Genomic DNA, 26,471 nt, shown 5'->3' on the forward strand with positions numbered 1-26,471 from the left:
AAGCATCAGTTGAACCATGAAAACAAAGCTTTGGTGTATGGACTTTGCTGTCCCTTGTCACACAGCTATATTTTATCTGTATAGAATATCAAGGAACATGTGCTTTTTCACCTAAAACATTTCTCCTTTCTGATAAGGTATTTGGAAACCTTGCTACGGCAAGTCAGCAATGGTCACATAGCCTATTTCCCAGCTATGAAGGCATTTGTGAATTTGCCTACAGAAAATGAACTGACATTTAATGCTGAGGAATACTCTGATATATCAGGTAAACTTTGATACTTCTACTCCATATTTGTGAAGGACAGTTATTGTATTGCTTGAGTAACTGGAATAACATCAACTCTCAGAGCAACTGTCACTGAAATAACAGCTAACTCATAATTAACAATTAACAATCGTTAGCCTTCAGTAGTATTTTAAGTACTTTTTATTCATGCTGCCTCTTGTCTCACTTTTCCTATTTTTGGTCAAAGTGTAGTGTTGCATTTAAGCTAAAAAGATGGGTCTATTACATGTTGGTGACTGCTGCTTCAGTTTACTACCATACAAATTCTTGTCTTTATACATTGGGGTAAAATATTTTTGCACTAGATACACGATGGGCTGAAAATAAATGAAGATGGAATATTTGAGGTATAACAGTTTATTTTATTTCTCAGAAATGAGAGCTCTTTCTGAACTTCTGGGACCATATGGCATGAAGTTCTTAAGTGAGAGTCTGATGTGGCACATCTCTTCACAGGTTGCTGAGCTTAAGGTAACCTTGGAAACTGGTGGGTGGGAAGGCAGTAGTTTTCTGTTTAAGCTTCCTTCAGGATATTAAATACCTGTGTTTCTGTATGACATCTTTTTAAAATGACTGCATCAAACAAACCAATAAAGCTGTGAATTTTACTCTTTTGTAGTAAGTTTGCACAGGTAGTCTGTGTGTAACCCACATTCTTCAACAGTTGATTGTGCAGGACTTCATGCCGACTGTTCATTTCTGTGTTAGATACCCTAAGTTAGAAATCAACTCTCTTTTATCATCAGTGGGAAGAGAAAGGTTTTTGAAGATCTCCAGGTGTTAGTGAAGCCCTTCCCCAAGACTGCTGACTTTCCAAATGATGCAGGAATATCTCAAATCTACTTTAGTAATCTATAAGGACTTATTTCTTAACAACGTCTGTATGTGTGTATTGTTTAGTTTACATGGATGAAAGACTTCAGGAGCTTTTTTCTTTGTTAATTTTCCTCGTGTTTACATATGTCTTTCCCTCTGGCTCAACAGTAACCCTTTATAAATGTCTGTGTTCTGATAAGTAAATCTCACATCTACTGCACTACAAACAATTAATGAAGTTGATGCAGTGAAAAAAAATTGGAAATGGGGGTATGTCAATCAAGTTAATTTCATATATATTCAAAACAGCAAACAGTGACAGGTGAGCCAGTTGGTAACTCCATCTGGAAAGAAGTTTTAATAAATGTTGTAATATCTTATTACTTTATTTGGATAGTCATACTATTAAAATGCCACTAATCGGCCTAATTTTTTTTATATGACTTGTTTTTTTAGTGTCATTTCCAAATGTAATTCCAAGTTATTGTATCTCATAATTTTCAGTTTATTTAATCACTGATTAAATGAAGAAATTTTTTGTAACTATTCATGCATACTATATTTTTGAAAAAGTACATGAGATCTAAGAGATCTAAGGAAGTTCCTTTCTTTCTTTAATATCAATTTATTATTAGCATACCAGACCTTTAGAAATATGTAGTTCCAATGTATCCTGCATTACACTTTCAAGGATCTTGTTTTCTTTGTAAACACCTTAATTACACTCCTGCTGAAAGGCTGAGATGTATGATAAAAAGGTTTGAAGGCTTTTATTCACTGTCATAGCTTAAGAAGAGGGGCTGCTTGTGCTTTCCAGGATGGTCTAAAAGCATGCAGCAACCCTGACCTGAGTGCCCATCCTGCCAGTGTAATTGTTTCCTTATGCCCATTCCAATTTTTGAGTTAGAGCATGAGGCTTTCCAGGTGAGAATGCTGTGGTTTAGCTCCTCACTGTGCACAATGTGACATCTGTCACCTTTCAAGTGAGGCACAAAGGCCTTTGACAAGTGTTTGTTGCTGTACTATTTGTACACTTACTGAGGAGTCATCATATTTCCTCAAAATCAGCACAATTTATGTTGTAGGTGTGTATTTTTTAAAAAGTAACTTTAAATTGTGTCTGAAATCTGCTGTATTCTGATACTGCTGAGGGTAAGCAGAGCATGATGTGGATCCACATGTGCATGACCACATTTTTGGAGGAAAAAACAAAGTAATAAAATGTTCATCTCTTTGGCTGAGATAGTTGGCTTAGCAAGGAAGCCCTGAGGAGCATCTGTGTTTGGGGGAAGAAAGCAACAATAGGAGACAATGGGGAATTTATTACAAGTAGGGTTCAAAATGCTTGCTGTAAAAATTTGTAAAAATTCCACTTTGCTGAACCTGCAAAATGGGACCAGGTGTCGGTTTTATATCTGAAGCTTAAGACTGGGGCAAGAAGGGAAAGATTGCCTCATTTAAGCCACTATTTCAACTGCATTCCAGCCTACTCCTTTTAAATCTTAAATTAATATGCTGGTTATTCTTTGTGAAGCTGAAAACTTGACTAACAATGCATGGGCTACTGCCTTCAGTCTTGCACTCTGGAGAGATTTGAGGGATTTAAAGTGAAATTCCAAGTTCTGATACATCAGATAATTTAAAATTGCCCATCTTGATTTCAGCACAAACCAATCTTGCTTTGGCTTTCAGCACAGAAGTTTGTCATTCCATGCAGATGTGCTCTCTACTCATAGTAACTGAACTGTTTGGGTTGGAAGTGTTGCTTCTAAACAAAAGAGGAAAGACCCTTGCAACAGTGTTAAAATAGCAAAGTAAAAAGCAGACCTTTGTTGGAAGTCTCCTGATGTCCTAGTGGATTTCTACAATTTTATAAGGTTATTTAATTAGTATATCTATCAGGTATATCCAGTAGGAGATTCGGTTACCCCAGTAACCCACCTCTGGGTCAGCCCCTTGGAGTTGATCCAAGGGCTTCTTTGCCCCACTTCTTGTTATGACTTTTCAGATTCTGATTGGAAAACCAAAAATGTGCTTGTGGGCCCTTTTCCTGACTAAACAGTATTTTCAGGAATGTATTACATGGTTGGCTTATTGTTCTAAAATCTAGGGGAAAAAGGCAGGAAAAGTACTGGATCTACAGCCATGCATTAGCAATTCACAAAGCTACAGATGTATGAAAAATACATAGAAAGCTTAGGCATCAGAAGGGAAGGGAGCTTTAAGATTCTTGGTTAATTTGCTGCATTTTGTATAGCTTCTTTCTTTCCTTGGTTTTCAGTGAAAATAAGAAAGTAGGGAGAGTGGGTGGATTATGGATAGGCTTGAGCTTATGGGAGTAGCATGATCATGACACAATGCAGTTTTTGGATAGATTTGCTTTGCACAGGCTACTTACCACGAAGTGGGAATAAATACAGGCCACCATTTATTTCATAGAAGCATTATAGATTGTGTTGTTTTTTTTCTCCTCCTGTGGTCACAGGAATATTTACTCTAAAATTTAATCTGCCTGCTTGCCAGATGCTGTGTTTGCCCTGTTCTCAGTGTGGGTTGAAGTAAAATAAAACTATTAAAGTAGCTAGCAAAGCTGTCAAAGGTTAGATCTTTGTGGATTCTTAGCATTCCTGCAGGTATGCCTCTTAGATTTTATGAAATATATGTAATTGTGTTCCAAACTTGTAGTGGCCTACATGCTTGAATATTAAATTTTCCTGCTGCTTTCTCTGGAAATTAAGATGGATTGGAATGCACCTACTTGAAAAATAAAACTATTAATAGTCACTTTGGAAGACCATCCCCAATTCAGAATATCTTTGTTTCTCCCTCTGTCCTTCAGTTCTTTTTTACAATGATTTCATTTAATTAGTTGAAGTATTTTTTAAACATAAGGAAAAACACTTTAATGTTCAGAAGAACACAAGAGACCTGCATTTTCTTAGCTGTTGGTTGTCCTCTACATAAAGAGGGAGAATCACTTTTCACTTTCTGAAATAGGGTACTTAGCATTGAGATCGCAAAAATATTTTTATAAGAATAAAGTACCTATTTTTTTGCTTGAAGAGAGTTTAAAAATACAGCTTGGCACAGGCTAAGTTCCTCAGCTAGCAGGAAATTTGGATCTGACATTTTAGAGATGTGATTATGCAATCTCTATAATTTAAATTTTAATCTGAAAAATATTTGGAGAATGATTTCAGGAAAGTTATTACATGTACTCTAACAAGTTGTATATATGAGAACTGTTAAAAATTAGAAACAGACACATTTTCTTTTCTTTTGGCCAAACTGAAATGAAAACTACTGCACTTGAGTTTAACTGTTTCAGGCTAAGGTGTTGGGACTTGGAGGTATGTCTTTGCTTTTTCATATTATAGTGGAAGAAAATTTCAAGTAAACTGCACCATGGTTTAACAATCTGACTTCCACTCTTGATTGCATTTTTCAGTTTTACCAACATTAAATTTTAGCATAATTAGAGCAGCAATCCAAAGAATTGATTACTTTGTGAATTTATATTTACATTGTGATATGTATACTTTTCTTCTAGAAAGCTGAGTGGCACAAGGACCTATTGTCCTATTTTTACGGAGTTATGTTCCTTTGCTTCAAGATATGGTCCACATTGCTCAGCACAAAAATCATGTTCTAAGGGGTATCTAATCCTCTGCTTTTTGATTCAGAGCTTGCTCTTGTGTATAGTAGTGACTGATGATAATGGTATTGTAGTCCCATTAAGAACACAGTGGATACATCTGTATTCTGTGGGGTTAGGTGCTTTTCTGCAAAGTTGAAATGTCCTAAATCAGGCAATTTTCCAGTTAACATGATGGAATCTATAAGTGACATGAATCCTTCTTTTCAGAAACTTGTGGTGGAGAACGTTGAAGTTCTAACACAAATGAGGACCAGCTTTGACAAACCAGACCAGATGGCAGCACTCTTCAAAAGATTATCATGTGGGTATCTAACAACATCCTGCTAAAGATACAGAGTTATTTTTTATATTTGTCTTTGTAAAGAAAATGAAAATAATTAATTTCTCTATATTGAATGCCCATAAGCAGCAAAATGTACATGAGCTCATATAAACTGGTGGATCATTTCAAACTTTTCCAGTCTTCTCATGTACAAAGTGAGATTTCAGTGTTATTTAGTGCACAGTCACTATATTAGTGATGGGTTTTGAGTGTCATTTCAGGGATGATAATACATACCTGTAGGAGCAGTAATATGAATGCCTGGTACATAGCTCTGGAATGTGAAACAAGAAATAATTACAATAAAGAGACATTTATGTCCTCAAGAAAGGACAGAATCAGTGCTAGCATCCAGTACTGTCAGCTGTATGTACTAGGTTTTATTCCAGGAAGTGGTAAATGTGATAGTTTTCTACTAAAAATCCATTGTGGATTCAGCTATAAAAACCTGCTTATTTTGGCTCTTTTAAAGAATGGCTTTCAATACCTTGCTGTTTTCAATATTTAGTTAAATATTTAGTTCCTCTTATTTGAAGAATTGAGCTTGTAAGCATCAACACTTTGTTCATTGTTCTTTTTTCAGCTGTTGACAGCGTTTTGAAGAGAATGACAATTATTGGTGTTATCTTGTCTTTTCGGTCATTGGCACAGGAAGCACTTAGAGATGTAAGAAAGAACTGAATATGTTCTGAATCACTTTCAGTGTATTTCACTTAATGGAATGATAGGATATTTGAAGCTTAACTGTTCAGGAATGCTACTTCTTAAAAGGTTGACAACATGTGGGTAAAATGCCAATACTCAGTTGTAACTGAACTTCAAATTGTAATTTGGGGTGAGGGATTCTATTTTTTGAGTACTGTTCACAGATCTGTTACATTAAAACATCAAATTAGTTTAGATCCTGTTTTCTGTGTTTACTCATTTTAAAGGTTTTTTTTTCATTTCTTTATTGCAAACATTTATTAGGCTTTAATGTCTTAAATCTACAAATAAAAATGCATAAAATAAAAACCCATTAAAAAAGGAAATAAACCCAGTAAAATAATGGTAGTGTCTAACTGATAGTTAACATGGGAAGTAATTTTTCTCATTTTGTATGTATTTGTGTCTCTTAGGTCTTATCCTACCACATTCCATTCCTTGTAAGTTCCATTGAGGACTTCAAAGATCACATTCCAAGAGAGACTGACATGAAGGTAATGTTTGGCTGAAAGAGTGATAGAGTAATTTTGGAGTTTACTGAAAATATGTAAGCAACAAGACTTTCATGTTTAGTGTTGAACATCCAGACACAAAGAACACCCTTTTTTTTTGTTTTTTTCCCCTAAGAGATTAGTAATTGTGGATCTGCAGCCTCCTAATATTCTGGGGAAAAAAGCACGACCAACTGATAGGATAAGCACAAGTCTCTATCTGCCTATGATCTGATCACATTTGAGAACTTTCAAAGACTTAAGAACAAAATTTATCAAGTGTAAAAACATGACAAGGGGAAGAGTGCTGAGCTGCTTCACACTGTGAGCACTACAGCTGGTAAAACAAAATATTTCAAGGACTCTGTGTCTGTAATGCATGTACAGAGTACATGTGTATGTAGTGCATGTAATAGAGACAAATCTGATTTTGACTTTAAATTGAATTTTTTTTGTGAACCCACTGTATGAAATGCTTGAAAAAAAAAGTTAGCAGCTTAAATAAGGTACCTTTATTCTGAATGGGAGTGTTTCTGTCCAAAAACCCTTGTTGGCACATCACATGGCTTCTGGACATGTATGCACAGTAGCTGAAGTCTAGCAGGGTTTTTAATTTTTTATTGCATCTTGGATTCTGAAGGGTTTCAGCTGCTTAATGGTATTGCAGCAGTTTGATTTGCAGAGAATGTGCACTGGGATATACAATGTACATCTCTTGAACTTGCCCAGAAACAACTTTTAGAAATCTGCTCTTGAGCAAAGTATGGTTTTTAAGGGCCAGAATATGTTTTTATCCCTGAACTTGAAGTTCACATTTTGCTGTTAACTCTTGAGGAAAGTAACTAAGTTCTCTGTGTATAAAAATTCATTAAATAACATTAGCATCCTCCTCCTTTTAAAAGTTCAGAGTCCATCATTGTGAGCTTCATGAGTTCAGAAGACACTGTATAGCAGTTATATTCTGGCTCATTTTCAGTTAAAATTAGTGAAATTTTACATAACTGCTATTCCATTCCAAAATGTAATCACTTGCTCTTTGAAACTTGCAATGCTAATAAACCAGCCATGAATGTCTGATGTCCCAGAAAACACTGAAATTCATAGCACAACAAAGGAATTCTGTGGAAATGATATGGAAAATTAATTCAAATGTAGAAGGTCATGATAAAAATTGTTTCAAAATGATGCAAGTTGACTTTGCACTTCTCAAGAAAAGCCTTTCTAAAATTCATACCTGTAGCTGCAGAGAAAGTCATTGATCACCAGAATATCATGTTCAATACGGTATTGAACTTGAGGAATCAGCATCCAGAAGAGATGAGATTGGAAGTTCACTGCTTACTTTGCTTGATCTTTTCAGAAAGCTTACACCCTCTGGTATCAAAGAAGTGCTGAAAAGTAAGGTGGGATAAAGGCTGTAACTGAATTTACCAAGCAAAGTATAAGTAGTTTTAAAGCTGTTGATGAAATTAATACTTGTTATGAAATGTTATTTTTATTTTACTATTCCCAAAACTTATGATTTGGGAACCATATGATTTGTCAAAATGGGGATCTCTTCTCTTTTTACTTGGATATTTTTAATATTAAATTCTTGAGCTGTCTGTACAGGCTTTTAGAAGCAGGCTTACATTTGTTCCGTTGTGCGTGTAGTGACAGGACAAGGGGGAATGGCTTTAAGATGACAGAGAGTGGGTTAAGATTAGATATTAGGAAAAAAAAAATCTTGACTGTGATGGTGGTGAGGCCCTGGCACAGGTTTCCCAGGGAAGCTGTGGCTGCCCCATCCCTGAAGTGTCCAAGGCCAGGTTGAACAGGGCTTGGAGCAACCTGGGATAGTGGAAGGTGTCCTTGCCTGTGGCAGGGCTTTAAGGTCCCTTCTAATGCTAACCATTCTGGGATTCTGGGATTCTTTTGAGCCTGTTGGCTGTGAGCCATGCCCTGTCCATATGTTCTGTAATTCCTTTCATGCAGGACTGTGCAAAACAGCATTGTATGCTTTTCATACCAAAGCTTTCCATCAGGTAGCCAGGCTGGAGCACACAAGGATAGTCCGAACATTATTCACTACATGGAGCTGCTCAACTATACATGAAAAAGTTATGGGAACAGTGTAAAACTTCCCAAATACCAATGGTAGTAAGACATTGCTGGTGTTTTCTGTATTCATTTGTATTTGGTGTAGACCTGCTTTTGCAGAGAGTCATCTGAACTATGGTTTTAGAAACTTAATTGAAATAGCAAATGGAAAGAGAAAACAACAGTGTTGAATGTTTGTTAATGATAACAAAAGAGACATCCTGGGATGGACTGGGAAATGGAATACATTTAAAAATATTCTTTGTCCCTCCAAGTGCTGTGGCCACTTACACTCTAATTTTTGGTGCCTGGAGTCAATGAATAGCAAATCTGTATAGCACTTGCATCTTGTAAGATTTCTCTGTTACTCTATTTCACCAGATTATGACTGTTGGCTTTTGTTTAAAAATACTGTATTTCTAGATGTTAGCTGATACTTTAGATCTGGTAAGAGAAAATATGTCAGTTTCTTTTGAACATTAAAGGAAGATGTAGAAACAGCTAATTGGAAGTGAGGGTGTTCCTTTGGAGGTCATTCCTTGAGAAGGCTGACCTAGAAGAGAGGCCAGACAGAGTTAAGAATGAAGTAGGTATTTATTGAAAGGCCTTAAAGGATACACCTTGGGCAGTACAAGAGCCTGGCCAGGGCTACACCCAAGACTGACCTAAAAATGGTCACAAAATGGATGACTGGTCATGAGGTCTCACATTTTTATAAGTTCTGGTCCATTTGCATATCAGGGTTAATTGTCCAATTTCAGCTTCAGGTTATGAAGTCCCATCCTTTGTGTTTTCTCTCTTCAGTCCATCATTGTTTATGCTTTTGGGCCTGAAACCTGAAATTGTCCAAGCTAGAAAAGGAATTTTTTTGTCTACCTACTCTGTGAAGAAAGTCACTAAACACTTAATATGAAGCTACAAACTACACACCTAGGGATAAATGTGAAAGCTAAAACTTAAGACATCAGAGATAATGTGGGAAAGTATATGAGTTTTGTTTGGCTTGACACAACAGAGTTACCATCTGGTGCACCAAGTACAGACACAGCTGCTCAGTGTAGCTTAGAAACAAACAAAATCTACGGTCTCTGTCTAATATTTGCCAAATCTCTGAAATTCCTTAGTGCCTCACACTCATTTTAAATAGCAAAAACTGTGCTTCATCATCTTTACATGAAAGCAGTCAGTGTTGTCTTCTGGTCCTCAGGTGGCAATGAATGTATATGAACTGTCATCAGCTGCTGGATTGCCTTGTGAGATTGATCCTGCCTTGGTCGTAGCACTGTCTTCCCAAAAATCAGGTAAGAAGTTCCAGCTTCAAAAATATAAATGTTAAAAGGAGAAAAGAAGTGTTTAAAGTGCTGGGAGGAAACTTCTTTATCTTGACTGTTTTGTATTCCTTCAGTAAACTTCATAAATAGCATAAGAAGATGAATTACTTGTGCCTGCTGTTTATTGGTGTTAACTTGAGAATCTTTTCAAATATGCAGGGATGTTTAGAAAAGGATAACAGGTAGATGTAGGAGGAATTTATTGGTGAACACTGCTGTAATTTAAGAACAATGACAATAAGAGTGTCTTGTGAACAACTTGATCAGTTCTGTTGCACAGATGTGTAACAAATCTGTCACCTCAGCTTTAGGAGCTGAATGCAGCTCATGAATTTCACAATATTTTTGTTGCCAGTGTGTCCTGCAAATGTTAACATGAAGTTTACAAGGAAAAACAGTAAAACAAACATGTTGGAGAATTAACATGTATCATGCTTCCTCTTCTTTGCTTTAAGGCACTGCTGTCTAAGCTTCTCAGGTTTGTTTACTCTGGCATGTTCAAATACATGAATTAAGACTCCTAAGTGTTTTTATAGTGTTCAGCTTTTTTTCCTTTCTTCCTTACTGAGCAGTTCATTACTTTTTTCCCCCCTGTATGTTGTGGATAGTTAATGTTAGAATAAGACCATGAATATTTTAAATGCTACCTAAGTTGTTTTTTCTTACTTCAATAATAGTTATTTTGAGAGGGGAAGATACAGAGGGGCATTTCAATATTTGAATTTAGGTCCCAAGCACAATTTTTTTGTGCACTTAGAAAAAAAGCAACTCAAAGTGTATTTGTTCTGTCTACATTATACATAAAATATACAGAAGTATATTTTTGTTAGGTATCTGGTATCTAAAATGCTATTTTAAATAGATTATTTTCATTGTGGTACAACTATGAAATGTTTAAGCTAGGTCAACAAAGTGAATTTCTGTATATTCTCATAAAGGTTTATGACCTTGTATTTTGATTGTTATCTTTGGAGTTTGAAATATTTTGCTTTTATTCAGTTTTCATAGAGATAAATCCTATATGTCACTAATTGTTGGCTTTTTTTTAACTAATCTTAGGCTAATGTGTGATGCTGCTGCTATTTTTGTAAGCACAAGGTTTTAGTGTGAATTGACATGAGTGCACAGTTCACCATCACCTTCTGCTCATTTGCCAAAGGGAGAGTGCAAGAGAAGCTCTTCTTACTTTAGAGCAATAAGTGGACTTATACCAGCATGAAAAAAAGATTACTATTCTGCTCTTCATATTAAAGACTTGGTAACTAAATTGTTAGAAGTAATAGCATGGCAGGGGCTTCTTTTTGTTCTCCTAGATAACAGACTGGACATTTTGCAGCTCTGCTGTTTCTTTTGGCAAGACTGACATTAATATTCCTCTTTTCACAATACAAACATTGACTTTGTTGGATTTTGCTTTAAATTTCAGTTTTGTCAAACATTTTACATTCTAATCTACCTGCAGCTGAAAGGAAATATTTCAAGATTACTTCTTTAATTAAAGAATTTTATTTTTGTTTTTTAGAAAACATTAGTCCAGAAGAAGAGTATAAAATTGCTTGCCTTCTAATGGTCTTCGTGGCTGTCTCCTTGCCTACTTTGGCTAGTAATGTGATGTCTCAGTACAGCCCTGCCATCGAAGGTAATGTAGAGTCAGCTCAATATTTGCTGGGAATGCTGTCTTCACAATAGTTCTGTGTCTTGAATACATTCACCTTTAATATTTAATTATATTTTATAGTGAACAGATTTAAAAATCAGTTAGCCTTAATTCATGCAAGTTCTTCTGAAAGTACTTTAAAAAATATTTACTTAACACTTGTCTGAGATAACTTTCTATGAAAAATTAGTTTGGTACTTGAAATTTTCAAAACAGTTCAGACACTGTGGGGGGCAATCTTGTCCTAACGTGGAGTTGTTGGAGCACACATTCTGCATTAATTAGTGTGACACTATCTAATATAATATATTCTAATAAGTATTAATATTTTATTAATCTTTACATTGGCCTTGGGCCAGTCATACAAGGTGTCCTTTCTATATTTAATATGTTGTTCATATTGCCAAGCATAAAGTTTTGAAAACAGAATCTTGAAGGTGTAAGTTGTGAACAGAATTATTTCCTGCACAATCATTCAACTTTCTTATTTAAATAAAATAATCTTTGCCTCAACAAAATTCTTTGCAGGTATTCCACATTTTTCTTTCTCTTTTTGAGTTGAAAAAAGACAGATACTACTGTTCCAACACATACAAAAGTCACCTTTTGGCTGTCCAAGCTATTTCCTTTGTAATGTATAATATGACTCATGTAAAAGATCATGTTTCTACTGCTTCCATTCACTGGGATGCATGTTTTCTCCAATTCTCTAATTGGTTTTTAAATTTGCATTATTTTTAATTTGCTCAAAATTGTAACTCACAAAGTAAGTGTAAACTGGCTTCTGAATACTTAAATTACCAGGAAAATACCAAAAATGTTGAAAGCGTGTAATATGCAAATCACATTTTTTAGAGACCCAGAATTTCTGTTTTATATGGGATTAATCAGCCTTTTCTACAGTTTTGAATTATTAGGGATCTGTTGACTCTAGTTTAATTTTAAAACAGATAGTGTAGACTTCTGCAGTTGTGGAAAATGTTAGACAAATCTGATGTATGAGTAGAACTTGAATATTCATTTGAAAATTGAAGAATTTTCAAGTTAAAAGCTTTTTTCTGATGAATAGGGAGAACAATCTGTAACCTGCAAAGCTGTTTCCTGTTATTTGTGCTCTTGTAGTATTTCTGTTGCTCTTTGCAAGCTTTTTCCAAGTCATGGTACTTGAGTAAAAATCTTGGAATATAGGTGAGAGCAGGGAATATCTAAAGTGATTGGTGAGGTGCAGAGGTAGAAACTTCCTTGTTTGAGGACAATCAGGTTGACTGTCTCCACTCAGTCCAAATGAACTTGTTTATGTGTATGTTAGATCACATCTCTTAAAAATTACCTAGTTACAGTTTTGTAAAAGAAATCCTCTGGAAGCACTTCCTGCTACCAGTTTCTCCTTCAAGGGATCTTAACAGCTCTGGAGTCTCAAAAGCTGTATGGCTTGCCACGGGGGGCAGTATTAAATGTTTTACTGGTGATTATATTTTGACATTTATCCCTCTGCAAATTAATTGCTCAGAATATGTCAGGCTAGCTAGAGGTTCTGAGGTTCTCCAGCAGGTTAAAGCTCAGGCGACTTTGCCTTCCTCAAACTTCCCCTCTTCCCAAGACCCTGTTAGTCATCATGTTTTTAGCAGGCTGAAACAACAGATAATTCTTTTGTTGAAGATAAGCAGATAATCTTCTGCCTGTTTTATATAATGTAGCATAAATATTCCAGTTTATGTCGTTTCATTTACATTAAATAACTCTTAAGACGAAGTCAGCAAAGCCTTGTTTCAAAGTGAGCTCTTAAAATACAGTTAATAGATGACATGAAACTGTGAGAGAAGTTACATCTTGCACTCAAGCCCATGTTAGGAGTTGCTACTGGTTCTGTGAGACCTGGTCTGTGTATTACATAATTTTTTACTGAGTGGGCTCTTTTATTGAGAGGAAAATCTAGCAAAAGTTATACATAAAATATGTTCACTCTACAGAAATAACTGAACAAACAGAATAGACTTTGTCATTCCTGCCTTCCTTGCATAATACTACTTTTTCTTGTGTTCTACCCTTATTGTAGAACATCTGGCTTGAAACACTTAATAAAAATGGTATTTCCAGAATGTGAACTTAATAAATTCTGCTTTATGAAGTAAATTCCCTGGACAAATCCTGAATTAATCCATCAACGAGTCACAGATTTGAAGGAGTTTCAGCTTTCTAATCTGGCAAGACATGTCTCCCAAATACAGACAGTGCTTGGACAGCTGTAGCATTGTCTGTATTCCCTCTGCTTCAAGATCAAGTCTGTTTCTTCCACTAGTTCCAGATAAAGGCTCAAAGTCTGACAGACCTTTACTTTTGCTTCCAGTGCAGAATCTAGTCAAATACCAAGCTAGAGGTCTAATTTCTCAACTAGAGGGTAGAATAGAATACTAGTCCGTAAGAGCCCTAGTTCTTTTCTAAATACTCAAAACCTGTTGTGAGTTGGAAGATAACTTCTTTTCCTGAATTCCCTTGTTGATGCTTTTTCTACAGCCAGAGACATAAAAATGAAGTCTCTTGAATAAAACGAGCTTCTTCAAAGACAAATACATATTTGAATCAGAATTAAGCAGAACAGATTTTCTTGACTGATGTTCACATAAAAATAGGAGACAAAGCTGGAGTATCAAATCTGGGGGCCTGCTGATGGAGATCCCCAGGGATCTTCATTGGGACCTACCAGTCTGCACATTCACAGATGGGGGGGCTGAAGAGTGAGGTGAGAACATTTATATATCATGTGAAGTTGTTGAGGGTATTAGAGGAGTGAAGAGCTGCAGAGAGGTATGAGTAAACTGGGAAATAAAATGACAGCTTAAAGTAATTTTAAGTAACAACAGTGATATGCATGGAGAAAAAATGGATTTTTCTCATGTCCAGATGACCTCACTATTCAAGCATGAACTTGGACTTATGGTAAATGACTGAATGAAAAGATGAACTCATTGCTCAACAATGGTCAAAAATAAGTTAAGAATCAGCATGCTTGCATGCTTGAATACTTGTTAACTCCTTCAAAGGCCACCTCCTTTTCATATGCTCACACTTGTCTAAGATACTTGCCTAAGTGTATATTAATTTTGCTGTGAAGTGATATATTTGACTTAATTTGCCTGGAAGAAATATCAGGTTTACTGAGGAGCAATTCTTCTGCTCTCTATGAAAACTGGTGTCATTTAACCACTTTCCAGGGCTCTGAAGCCTGGGTGAATGTTAGGCAAGACATTATGTATGAAAATCATCAATGGAACACCTTTGTTCTTGAGTACCTGTAGATCTCTTTGAGGAATACTGTCTGGGCATGAGACATTCATTTACACAGAGAGGGAGAGAAATGGTCAATTAGCTTGTGAAGATCATGTACTTTTGGCCTAATCAAGTGTTAACACTCTAAAGTTTTGTAGAAACCAAATAAGCTTCCAATATATTGGTTATTTCTAAAAGCCCCATGTTGGTTCTCAGGTTAGGAATTGGAAGGCAGATCTGTACTTCCAAGTGACTTTCCTGTTAGCAAGTTCACTGTGGAAGAGGACATTTCATTCTCACAAGTCTCTTTAGTCTCTGGTGATATTTTCCAAAGAATACTGTCTTTTCCAACTTGGTGCTGAGATGATTTGAGTATGTTTTTGTTTAGGGCATTGCAACAACATTCATTGCTTGGCAAAAGCTATCAATCAGATTGCTGCAGCTTTATTCACCATCCACAAGGGAAGCATTGAAGACCGTCTTAAAGAATTTTTGGCTGTATGTATAATTTTATTCCTACTTGTTGAAATGTATTGTTGATTTGGGATGCAATGCAATTGATTTCACAGAAATCCTGCTTTTGATGCACAAGAGAGAAGAGTATTTTCTATATGCTTCTATATACAAGTCTATGCATAGATTAAATTTTGCAGTAGTTCTTTATAAACGCTTGTGTGTGATGTTGGAAAACTGAAGGAGCAAATCAGTGCAAGTGTCATAATTTTTTTCAGTACAATCTTTAGTGTTTCAGCACACACCATTTCTCACATTGTGTGGCCCATGACTGAGAAAAAAAAATGAGCAATGCATATAAAATCAAAATTTTGTCTAGCTGACTTCTTCCCATGATGTGGTGGATACTTTAGCTAGTTACCTTCTCTGAAATAGTAAGATAAACTTCAGAGTGGCTTTTGTGTTGTACCTTTTGACATGCCTGCCCTTCTTAAAAATGAACAGCCAGGTAGCAGCATGTGTTAGGGGTAGTTGGGAAGAGGAAATTTTTTATCCCTCAGAGCAGATTGAAGATGAAAGCTACTGAAATCTTTAGTGATGCTTAGGGAAAAAATCAAAAGTTTTTAGGTCATGGTGATGTGTTTTAAGTACATTTTGGTGTGCTGCTTGAGTAGAAATAAACTTTTTTAAAAATTTTATTTCTTAATAAAAGAACTGGCTTTTAATTAGCTGGTACTTGAAGGAAACTAAAGACTAAACCAGCAGGATCACTTTAATTTTTAAAAATTACTGTTGATTTTGAGTGGGGTTTGATTTTCTGTTTGACATTAAAATTTGTGGAGAAAAAGCCCCTCCCTCCTTATTTTAGGTAGCTTACTGTAACTAGAAGTTCACAGAAACAATTTATTTTTTTTTCCCTTAAAAGAATCTTTCACTTGTGGAAATTCACTGCATTTTGTAAAGCAGAAAAAAACCCTATGGCCATTGACCTTGTCTAATGCCACTGCTGGATGTAAAACATGAAAGAGAAATGATTGTATCAAGTTGCATACATTTGACAAGTGAAGAAAACCAGTATAGTTTCATGTGATAAAAATGCTTTTGGTATGAGCTTTGCATTCTTTCAGTGTTTATGGACTGCTTTCAGACCACTGCTTTTACTGCACAGACTATGACTTGATGGTTCAGATATTTTGTTAATCTTTCTTTTTTAACACTTACTGTTAGTCTGAAAGAAAAACATTTCTCTTGAGAAGAAAATTACTGCTGGAGATGATCTGCTTTCCTCTCCAAGTCAATTAAATATGAAAAAAACGAGGTTATTTAATGCTGATGAATTTGTACTATGTATCTTTTGGATTGAATATTTGAAGTATACGTATTGACTGCATATTAAAAACTGATTCATGACAGCTTTTTCAATGAGAATGTTGAGTTAGATTTTTAAAGTTAATATTTTAATTTAAAATCCTTACTGGTAAATGTGCTTTAGGCATGTTGCCATTGCTTGGTGTGAGGGCTGAAATGACAATTGTACATCTGAAAGTTGGAAGGGGTTTTTTTCAAATTTCTGTAAGACATGAAAATATGGCAAATCAGGGCATCTACAAATCAAGTATTTTACTGTATTCTGTGATCCTGAGCTTGTAAATACTTAATGTATACCTAACTTCTATGTTAGAAATTTCTAGGATATCTTCTAAAACTAAGATAATGGGGTTGCTTATGGCAATGCCTTTTTCAACCTAGAAATGAAACAACACACACTTTTGAGGTAATATTATAATGGGAGGTAATATAAAAGTGTATCTTTATTGGAGCTCCAGAGGTAGTTATCAAAAAATGTCCACAAAAACCCACCCACATGGGATGAATACAGTTTTTATAAGTTTAGCAAATTAGCATAATTGACAAAAAGCATCAGTTAGGAGGACAAGTGGTGATGCAATTTCCCCCCCAGGTCAAGCCCCTTCTCTGGAGCCCTCCATTTGGTACTAGCTGTCCTTTGTTTAGGAAAATGTATCTCGAAGAGTTGTTCTCAACCTTGGTAGCCAGGAAGAATCAGGATAGCGAAAGGGCCTTTTATCCTCCAGGGCTTGGAGCTCTGGAATATGTTTTGTCTTTCTGCTTGGGGAAAGGGCATGGAAAAGTACTGGGAAAACTAGCTAGAATACATTATTAGGCTACAGAGCCCCAAATATATGAATACAGAGAATACATGAAAGAAGACAGAAATCAATAGACATCATTTGCCCCTTTTTTAGAGACTTAACAAGACTCAACCTTGTCCAGTCTCTACTCCATATTAAATCATACCACTGGTTTACACAACTGGCTATCCCACTGGCTGAGATACAGATGCTAACTATAACTACAGCTACTGTGAATATTTTTTATCCAGGCTCAGTTTGGTAACCAAGAAATGAGCATATACTGAAGGCATATTAGTAAAATATTATTAATTGACAGTTCAGATGACATTTCTTCAAAGCTTCTTCTGTTGCAAAATGGGGAAAATTTCAAACAAATATTTTAATCAGTGTAAAACTTACAAAAATGCAGTAAATTGAAATGTATATTGGGAAGGACAGAGGTGAGGTCTTGATCCCCTGGGAGTTCTGTCATTGATTTCAGGAGACTTCATAATTGTCAACCAACGATTACAACAAAAAGTTCTCTGTGATAAATTAATTCACTTTTTATATTAAAATAGCACATGTCATTTATTAAACACTACTAGGAATAAGCCAATATGGCACATAGAGAATAAAGCCCAGTGATGGTTCATGTGCTCAGGATTATTTGCTTTCCTGTGTCATTATTAGTACAATGCAGAGTCCATTGGCTTTGTGTAACAAAATAGCAGAAGCTCATCAATACTTTGTTTTATTTATTGCTTTGAAATACTCATTTTATATAGCTTGCATCATCCAGTCTACTGAAGATTGGCCAGGAGACGGACAAAACTACTACAAGAAACCGAGAATCTGTTTACCTACTACTAGATATGGTGAGCATCTGTGTGTTTTATTTGTAGTTTTATTTGTGTGTTTTATTTTCACAAACCAGTAGAAATAATTTTTATGTTGTTCTTCCTGGCATTCTAATGTCAGTATTTTTCCTTCATTCCCCCAACATGCATATATTATTGCCATCATCCTTCATTGCTTATAACATTGTATCACATTGTTCAGATAATTTTCGTTGTTCACTTCGTACATGCTATATGTTTAAGAGGCAGTGTTCAGAGTGTGTAGGAAAAAATCTTCTCTGCTCAGAGGATTTCCTCCCAGTATTCAGTATCTTTTGGAAGATGACTATATATATAGGAAAGAAAAATACTTGCTTTGAGAAGCAGTGAGTTTAAACATAGGGAGGAACACTACTATAAACTTGGTGCAATTTATTTTCACTGTGAAATACATGAGTGGTGGTGTGAAGGACCTACATGAAACAGATTATCAGTAGCAGGCAGTAGAAGGTGTTCTGCAAAACCTGGTGTTTCTGGTCTTTTTCAGATTGTGCAGGAGTCTCCCTTCCTGACAATGGATCTCTTGGAGTCTTGTTTCCCTTATGTCTTGCTGAGAAATGCATACCATGCTGTCTACAAACAAAGTGTTACATCCTCTGCCTAAGTATCTACTTACTGGAGATAAGACATAGCACGCATCTGTGTGGCCTCAGTTTTATCTGTAAACTGTGGAGCTATTTTACTCTATGGCCTGATGAACAGTTTTGTGAATTATAAACTTTTTCCATAAAGTTGTATTCCTAAACAGTGGTTTCTTAATATGGTTGTACTACAATATAAGCTTGGTTGATTTTAGGTTGCACACTTATGGAAATTTTTTTTCTCATTCCTTTTTTTTGTTTGTTTTTTTTTTTTAACTTTAGAGCACCAGTTATGTTTTAAAAATACTACTTCTGCTATATGTTTTTTGATATTGATCATGCAAAACAAAAATTGCTTGTTTATTTCCCAGAGAAAAATGTATGTAGTGATTATTTTAGATAGAGTAGCTTTCATCTGTGTGTAAATTATTTCAAATAGGGAGAGTTATAAACTTGTACCTATTGTTCTTATTGAAAACAAATATTAGATGTGCATTTCTGTGAAGTAATTACAGCATTTCTAGTTTTATTTTGAAATGTTCACCAATCTATGTACAATGACACTATCTAACATAAAAAATGTCATAGGACTGCTTATCCTACAGACAGTGATCCTCTCCCAATACTCTTAAACAACTGCAAGTTGTGGTGTTTGTATAAAGCATAGTGGAAATTTTTTTTTAAACTAACTTCTGTGGTGCCCTGTTGGCATTAACACTACCATTGTACTCTGCTGTATAATAAACATTCTTACACATTTATCATATATTGATAAAACGTTAGCCCTTAACCACTTTTTATATGTTTTAAATTTTTGAAATTCAAGTGTACCTTCCATAACATACAATAAACACTAGACTGTATTATCTGTAGGTGAATTATTTTTAATATAAATGTTATTCTAGTATTTTAAGCTTTAACTGTGCTATTGTGCATTGATTTACATCTCACAGTTCATTAAATATCAATCCTTAGAGCTTTTATGTGAAGACTTCTTTTAATCCTTCACCTTTTGCCTTTTGCGATAGTGAATCTTGTAAAAAGTTGGAAGAAGGAATTAAAAACAATGTTAAAAATGTCAGTTTAGTGCCATTATCCTTTAAATCTTATTTTTACATAATAAAGCAAGAAAAGCATTTATATAGTATGTAGCGATGCCAGTTGTACCCATAGATACAAGTGCATTGTTAAAGTATGAAACTTGAAATAATCCTAGAACAGGCAAATGTTGCTGAAACCGTAACACCAGACATGACTGAGACAGATGTATAATAGTCCCTTTTTTATCAGTCATGCAAATTGGCCTTGCAGGATAGCATGGGCTCATTTAGCCTGAAAGCTGACCAGATGGTTGTGCTCTGTAATCCCTGATGTATAAAAGCTGTGTGTTCCTCAACAGGCTCTTGACATTGTATAGAGCCCCTGTTCTTGGTGCAACTTCTGTGCATGCTGGTAACTTTTTCTGTTATGAAAGAGCTGTTGTGTGCTCAGTTACAATAGCTTCCTCTGTCCAGAGGAAAAAAGTACTGGAATAAAATTGTCCTAAGGAAGTAAGACAGTACATCTATATTTTTCCTAATTATGCATTTTCTGTTATAACTATGGAAGTGTTTTTAAATGGATAAGTTAGTACCATTATCAAGAAGTTTGTTCATAAAGTAATTAGGTTGAATGCAAGACTTAAGAGTTGTGCTCTGTAATACTTCTTGTCTAATACATTCAAATGTTCTGATTTAAATTAAGATTTTGATTATGATGTAGCCTTTTGTGGGAAAACAATGCCTATTTTCAAGATGGATTCTTGAAAAACTCAAGTTTAAGAAATAACTTATTTTGTGCCTTTAATATTTTTAAATACAAAACACTTGTATGTGCCCATTTGCCTCAGATCCCAGATTTCCACTGTCTGTGGTGTTAGTGAACCAAATCTAGGAAACAGGTAATCACTGACAAATAGGTAATGAGTGTGATATCTCTGCAAGAAGCTGCTTCTGACACAGTTGGATTAGATTGAGGCACTAACCTTTTAGACATGGCAGTTTCTGTGGGAGTCCTTGCATGTCTGGCACACAAATCCCTGAGGTGATGCCTTTTTAACTACACTACTACTTTTTAACTACACTACTACTTTTTAACTACTTCCTGCAGGAACTTGGGCAAGCTCAGAACAATCCACACAAGGGAAGAGTTGGGGAAGAATCGTGGACTCATCCATGTGTTGGCTGGATTTGGGCAGGGCTGGAAGGGTTTCCTTGTTTTGTTCTTGCTGTATTTCTGTTCCTGGTTTCAGCTGACCTACCACAGAGCTATTTAGGGTTTAGCCTGCTCATGGAAGGCAGAGCACATCAGGCCTGCTCCTCAAGGCAGCCTAGGTCCATGAACTGCACAAACTGGCAAGAGCCTGGTGAGCCAAGTTTTTTGGGAAGGAAGATAGAGAAGGAATTTTTCCTCTGTCCACAGCTTCGTAAGTTCAACACTTGCCACTGTATATCTCAGGTGGCCTTCTGTGCCATTACAAACAAAATGTGTTTGTAATTCCTGGAGCATGAAGCACAGATGGCTGGGCTGAGTTGGCCCCATATGAAGCCAGTTTGGATCAAATGTCTAATTCGTGGGGGAGGGTTTTGCCTCATGTGAGAAACAGTGCAGAAGAATGTCCCATTGCTGCCCACAGAACTATTTTTATAGTTTAAAAAGATCTGTCTGCCAGGACGAAAGATTACTATTGAAATTAAGGGCTACTCCTAAACCTTTTTTTTTTTCTGTAGTGATTTGTTTTCTGTGTAGGAAAAGGAATTGGTAACACTTAGACTGTATCACTTTTTATACACTGGAGAAAGGCATTCTCCCCCAAAAATGTTGCTGATTTGAAGGAAGATACGAGCCTTCTTCAGCAGGTCAGCATGGGCTTGTATGACTTCAGAATTTATTCATTCCAGATTCAAGAATTTCGGACCACAAGTAAATATGCTTGGCCTCTAAACTGTATTTTTTCCAAAATACTTCCCTGGTTCTGAGATTCAACACTGCAATTCATACTAAAAAGTGAACCTCAATTACTTACTAGTAACTTATAAATTCCTGAAGTTCAGGTATGTCTGAACTAATGCTATAGTATTTTTTTTTTTTTTTTTTGGTGAATTTTTCCCTGGAGCTGAATGAAACTCAAAGCTAGGCATTTAGGGTGTAGCAAGTCATCCTGTTCAATCAGTGAAAGAGATTTTTTATAGATAGGCTTCAAATTGGTCTCACATCCAAATTCAAGCATCCTTTAACACCATAGTCCATTTTGGATACAATAGAAGTAATTTATTGCAGTTGTATTCACTACTAAATGGGGTTGCTGAACTAAGGACTGGAAGAATACAGGGAACTGCTTCCATTTCAGTCCTTGTGGCTATCTGAAGCATGGACACAGCATGTCCAGAGCAAGGTAATTGAAATGGCAGCTATGTACATTCATGAATTAGTTTCATGGACAGAAACAGTTTTCAGTGTTGTCAAATAACCAGTTTTCAAAAATACTGAAGTTCTACCTTTATTCTTCTGTAAGTACAATTTTTTAAATCATTTTAATGATAAAGCTAAATCTTCCCCTGAAATGACAAAACTTTTTTACTTGACCACTCCTTGTATGGTGTTTGCTGTTTCTCATGTTACAAAGTCTCTAAGAATTTGTACTAACTCATAACAAAATCAAAATGTCCCTCTGAGTTGTGTCCAAAACCATATTTGTTTGCTATTAGTCATGCTTTTTCTAGTACTCCTGGGTCGAAATGACCTGTTCACTGAATATAGTGTCAGTGTGTCTTAAACAATTCAGGAAGAGAAATTGTGAGCATTAAATTCAGAATGAAAAGCCTCTATTGAGCTTTGCATGAAGTAAGGGTATTTTGAATAATTTATCATGTAGACTTTGTTGTTGCCCTGCTCATGATCATAGTAATCTTACAAAGTGTCTTCTCACAAAAAGTGAAGGTAAGCAATAAAAATTATACTGACACCTGTGTGAAGAGAGGTGTGAGCTGCCAAGCTCTTACAGCTGTTTTAAAACCCAGATACTTTCCTATCTTGTCAGTACTCACATCATGTGTCTACCAGGGTGTGGAAAAGACCATATCCCAGGTTACCTGCAAACTCTTCTTGCCCTCTTCTGGCCTTGTCATCAGCCTTTGAGTCTGGCTGATTTTGAGGGAATCTCGATGGGCAGCCAGTGCAGGGGACACAAGTCTCATGTTTGGCAAAAGCAGTATTACTTCTTAATACAAATTCAACTAATCTTTTTAACAGTAGCAAGAACAATGTCAGCAACAATGAAATCATCCCTTGCATAGTCACACAAAAGAGAAGCATCACAACAAATGCATTGTAAACTAAGACTGTGTCAATTATGGTAATACAGAAGGGGACTGAAAAGAAAAGGGAGGGAGTATGAGGGCAAAATGCTTATCACAGAGCCATCAGAGAAGTTGGGAAAGACATTGCTCAATGACTCTGATTCCATTTTGTGACCCTGAAGTCACTGGACGTTTTGTGGATCAAATCTATATTGTATTTCACAGAGTTCAGAATTGCATTTAAAAATTTCAGCTGATGTATCCTCTTCATACTGCACATGAAGCAAACTGATCCAGCCTTAGGACTATTTGTAAATAAAGGATCCTTGCAAGTGTAAAACTCTGAGGCGTCTTGAGCTTGTGTTTGCCAAGACTGAGTCAGCAGAACTGGATAGGACCATCTCTCTCATGGCTGTTTGTCATGAAACACTAAATGTAAAACACCACTAAAGGTGGTGTGTGCTGTTTGGATTTAGTTTCATATGTCTGAACTGGAAGGTGTCAGGAATGATGTTGAGTGTAGCAGTAGGATCAGGTAAGTGAAAGAGTTCATCTCAGCAATTTCTTATTTTGGATAACAAATCACATCTAAAGGCTGAGAAGATGGGCTGAGCCTGTGGTATTTGCTTTAGAGGTAACTTTATCAGGGGAACAATTGCACCACTGTTTCCATAACAATTTTTGTTTGAGTGCTAAGAAAATATGTGAACTTTTAGCTAGTAAAAACTCAAAAACTAGCAACAAGGAAGTTACAGTGCATTTGAATTTTATCATATCATACTAATTGTTTGCTGGCTAATCCATGGTGCCCCAGGAACTGGTTGGTGGTGGTCACAGTCCTTTGCTAAGAGGTGTTGGGGTCAGACATTTGTTCAAACATCAGGTTCATTTGTTTCAAATCTCTCTCCAGATGGTAAACTGAACACCTTTTGTGGATTTGTTGGCAGAGATGACACTTAGCACAGTTGCCATAGGTATCACATGATTCTCAAGGAGAGTCCTGGAGCATTTAAAACCAACATCACATCAGAGCTTCCCAAAATCCCAGTTACTAGCAGAAGAAGCAAGCAGCAAAAGAGTAATTGCATATTTATATTGTAATTTTGGAGGTAGGAGATGGGGATGGAGAACTGCAAGTTAAGGACACAGCCTCTGGCATAACACTGAGGTGCCTGGATCCCAGCTTCTAGGTGTACATGCTGTTAAGGTCCCTGTAACCCTGGTGTGCAGAGCAGAGGGAAATTAAAGGCAGTGATTACCTCTGAGGGCCATTTTAAAACTATCCTGCTTGAACCAAGTGGAATGGGGCTGTGAGGATAGTTTGCAAAAGCATTGGAGCTGAGGTGCAAAGCAGATAAAACCCCTGCTGCTTTCTTCCTAAGGAAAGCTCCCAACAAAAAAAATAAATCCCATGGTACTGGAAAATGGCTTTTTCTAAAAAAAGATGTATTCTGATGATTCCAGCATGGTGACTGGGAGCCCTACAAACAGAGGATGGGCTCATTGGGTGTTCCATTAGTCCTTAGCAGGTAAAATACACAAGTTTTTCTAAGCCACAAAGCGTTGATCGAGTTTATTCCCACCCAGTTAAACTGGTAAATATTTGTGTGTTTGTGAGCTACACTGCTACAAAAAGATTTGTGTTTCCAATTTTAGTAAGCAAGTCTGTGGCTTCAGGGAGGGGAGAAAAAGCAGCATTGTTTTAAGAACAAAGATTCTAGAAAGGTGGGGGAAAAAAAACCCAACAGCACACCCTACCCTGAGATAAGCTGGTTGGAAGGTTAATTTTATGGATCTTGTGAAAGCAGTACTAGGGGAGGGACAGGAGAATGGCAACACTTAAAACCTATAAATATTTTCTAGAAAAGTTTTTTTTCTAGAAAAGCTTTTCCCCTTGGTGTTAGTTGAGCTGTGGAGGTTTATTGAGTAGAGAACTAAAGCAACTTTAAAACATTTAGTTCTCAACACTGTCACCCTATTATTTAACCTTTAAAAAAAATCTTAATTAAAAAAAAATCTTAATGTCATCAGGATATAACTGGAGAAAAATAAGCATAGTAATAATTTGGTAGCTCTGATTTTTTTTTCTACCACAATTAAAGTGTGTGTGGGATAAAGAACTGAACGTCCTAGAGTTCCTAAAATATCCCCCAAATCACTGTTTTGAGGGGGGTAGGGCTTCAGCATAGCCTGGTGCATTTTTCAAAGGGACTGTAAATCATTAGGCAGGCTGTGGACTGCTGCAAGAGTCTAAAAGATGTGGTGGGCAAGGAAAGGCTTCTGCAGAAAAACAAGATTTTCTAAGAGATTGGACACTTATTTTAGACTAGGCTGTGGATTATGTTAATGTCTAATGGCTTCACACTGAAACATTGTGTGGATTTATGCTCACAGACCACCCACTCTTCCTTAATTTTGGGGTATCTTTCTATTTTCTACTTTTATTGCTATCTCTCACAGAAGTAAAAATAAACTGGCAAAACATGGGACACCGTGACAAAGTCACAGCAGCAGCTGCAGCCTCAGCAACTCTCCCCAGTGTTAAGGCTTTTCAGTAAATCAGAGATGGGATGAGAAATTGAGTTGTGGAGTTAAAATTAAGCACCCAGGAGCTACTCATGTGAGCTACTCACAGTCAGCTCTGCAAGGGTCTGAGCGAGAACCAGGCAAGTGAGGCATACAGATAAGGAAATCTGGAACCTTAATCTGGGAAAATTAAGAACTACTGTGTGGGGGTTAGCTTTTTAACATGAAATTGTTTTTCCAGGGCTAGATTTCATAGTTTTCAGCTTGCTGGAGCATCTGCTGTTTGTATGGCTCAGCAAATGTGTTAGGAGCTCTCAGGAAAGGTGATTCTTCTCCCAAGTTTGCTGAGTTTTCCATAGTGAACCCTTAGAGATCCCAATGGCTAAAAACACGAGTGAAAATACACAGAAACTGGGCTGGCTTCTATTTATGGGTGTTACTTGATCCTTGGTGCATCAAACCCAATCAGCTCCCACTGAAATGAGAGATGAGTCTGAGTTTCAGCACCTGGTGATGTTAGGCTGGTACTGCAAAACTCAACTGTTTGTACAGGGCTTATTTTTAGGCATGGGTGTGATTTGGGGCTTAATACTGCTGGGCACTGCTAATAAATCTGGGTAAGCAGCAGCTCAGGCCGTGCAACCAGAGAGGCTGTAAACCTGAAATAGTAAATTTATGGTTTAACAAAATTAAATTTGGAGTGGTTATTGCCTTTAAGCTAGGCCTCTCAGGTTATTTCTGCAGGGGCCAGGCTAGAAATGCTGTGTAATGTGTAGAGTACTATAGACCTCTGTGGGTTTGGGGTTTTTTGTCTTAAACACTCCATCTGGAAGCAATTATAACTTGGAGAGGATTCAGGGGATGCAGTTGTGTCTCTGTCATGGCCCACAGTGGGAGAGAGAGATGTATTTTTTATTATCTGTGTGGT

At 36.4% G+C, this 26,471-nt stretch overlaps 1 protein-coding gene across 2 annotated transcripts in view; it reads left to right on the forward strand.

The window, feature by feature from the left end:
- NCKAP1 (NCK associated protein 1) overlaps positions 1-19,820 on the forward strand; it is a 57,885-nt gene extending 38,065 nt beyond the window's left edge. For both annotated transcript variants that reach the window (XM_058839655.1, XM_058839657.1), the window contains exons 22-31: positions 138-268; positions 663-760; positions 4,971-5,064; positions 5,669-5,751; positions 6,204-6,284; positions 9,568-9,661; positions 11,214-11,330; positions 15,004-15,113; positions 17,989-18,078; positions 18,587-19,820. In XM_058839655.1, coding sequence (XP_058695638.1) covers positions 138-268; positions 663-760; positions 4,971-5,064; positions 5,669-5,751; positions 6,204-6,284; positions 9,568-9,661; positions 11,214-11,330; positions 15,004-15,113; positions 17,989-18,078; positions 18,587-18,703 — 1,015 coding nt within the window. In that variant the 3' untranslated portion in view covers positions 18,704-19,820. The remainder of the gene's footprint in view (positions 1-137; positions 269-662; positions 761-4,970; positions 5,065-5,668; positions 5,752-6,203; positions 6,285-9,567; positions 9,662-11,213; positions 11,331-15,003; positions 15,114-17,988; positions 18,079-18,586) is intronic.
- The last annotated feature ends 6,651 nt before the right edge of the window (positions 19,821-26,471 follow it).

The sequence above is a fragment of the Poecile atricapillus genome, chromosome 5 (genome assembly GCF_030490865.1).
Source record: "Poecile atricapillus isolate bPoeAtr1 chromosome 5, bPoeAtr1.hap1, whole genome shotgun sequence".
Lineage (NCBI taxonomy): Eukaryota > Metazoa > Chordata > Aves > Passeriformes > Paridae > Poecile > Poecile atricapillus.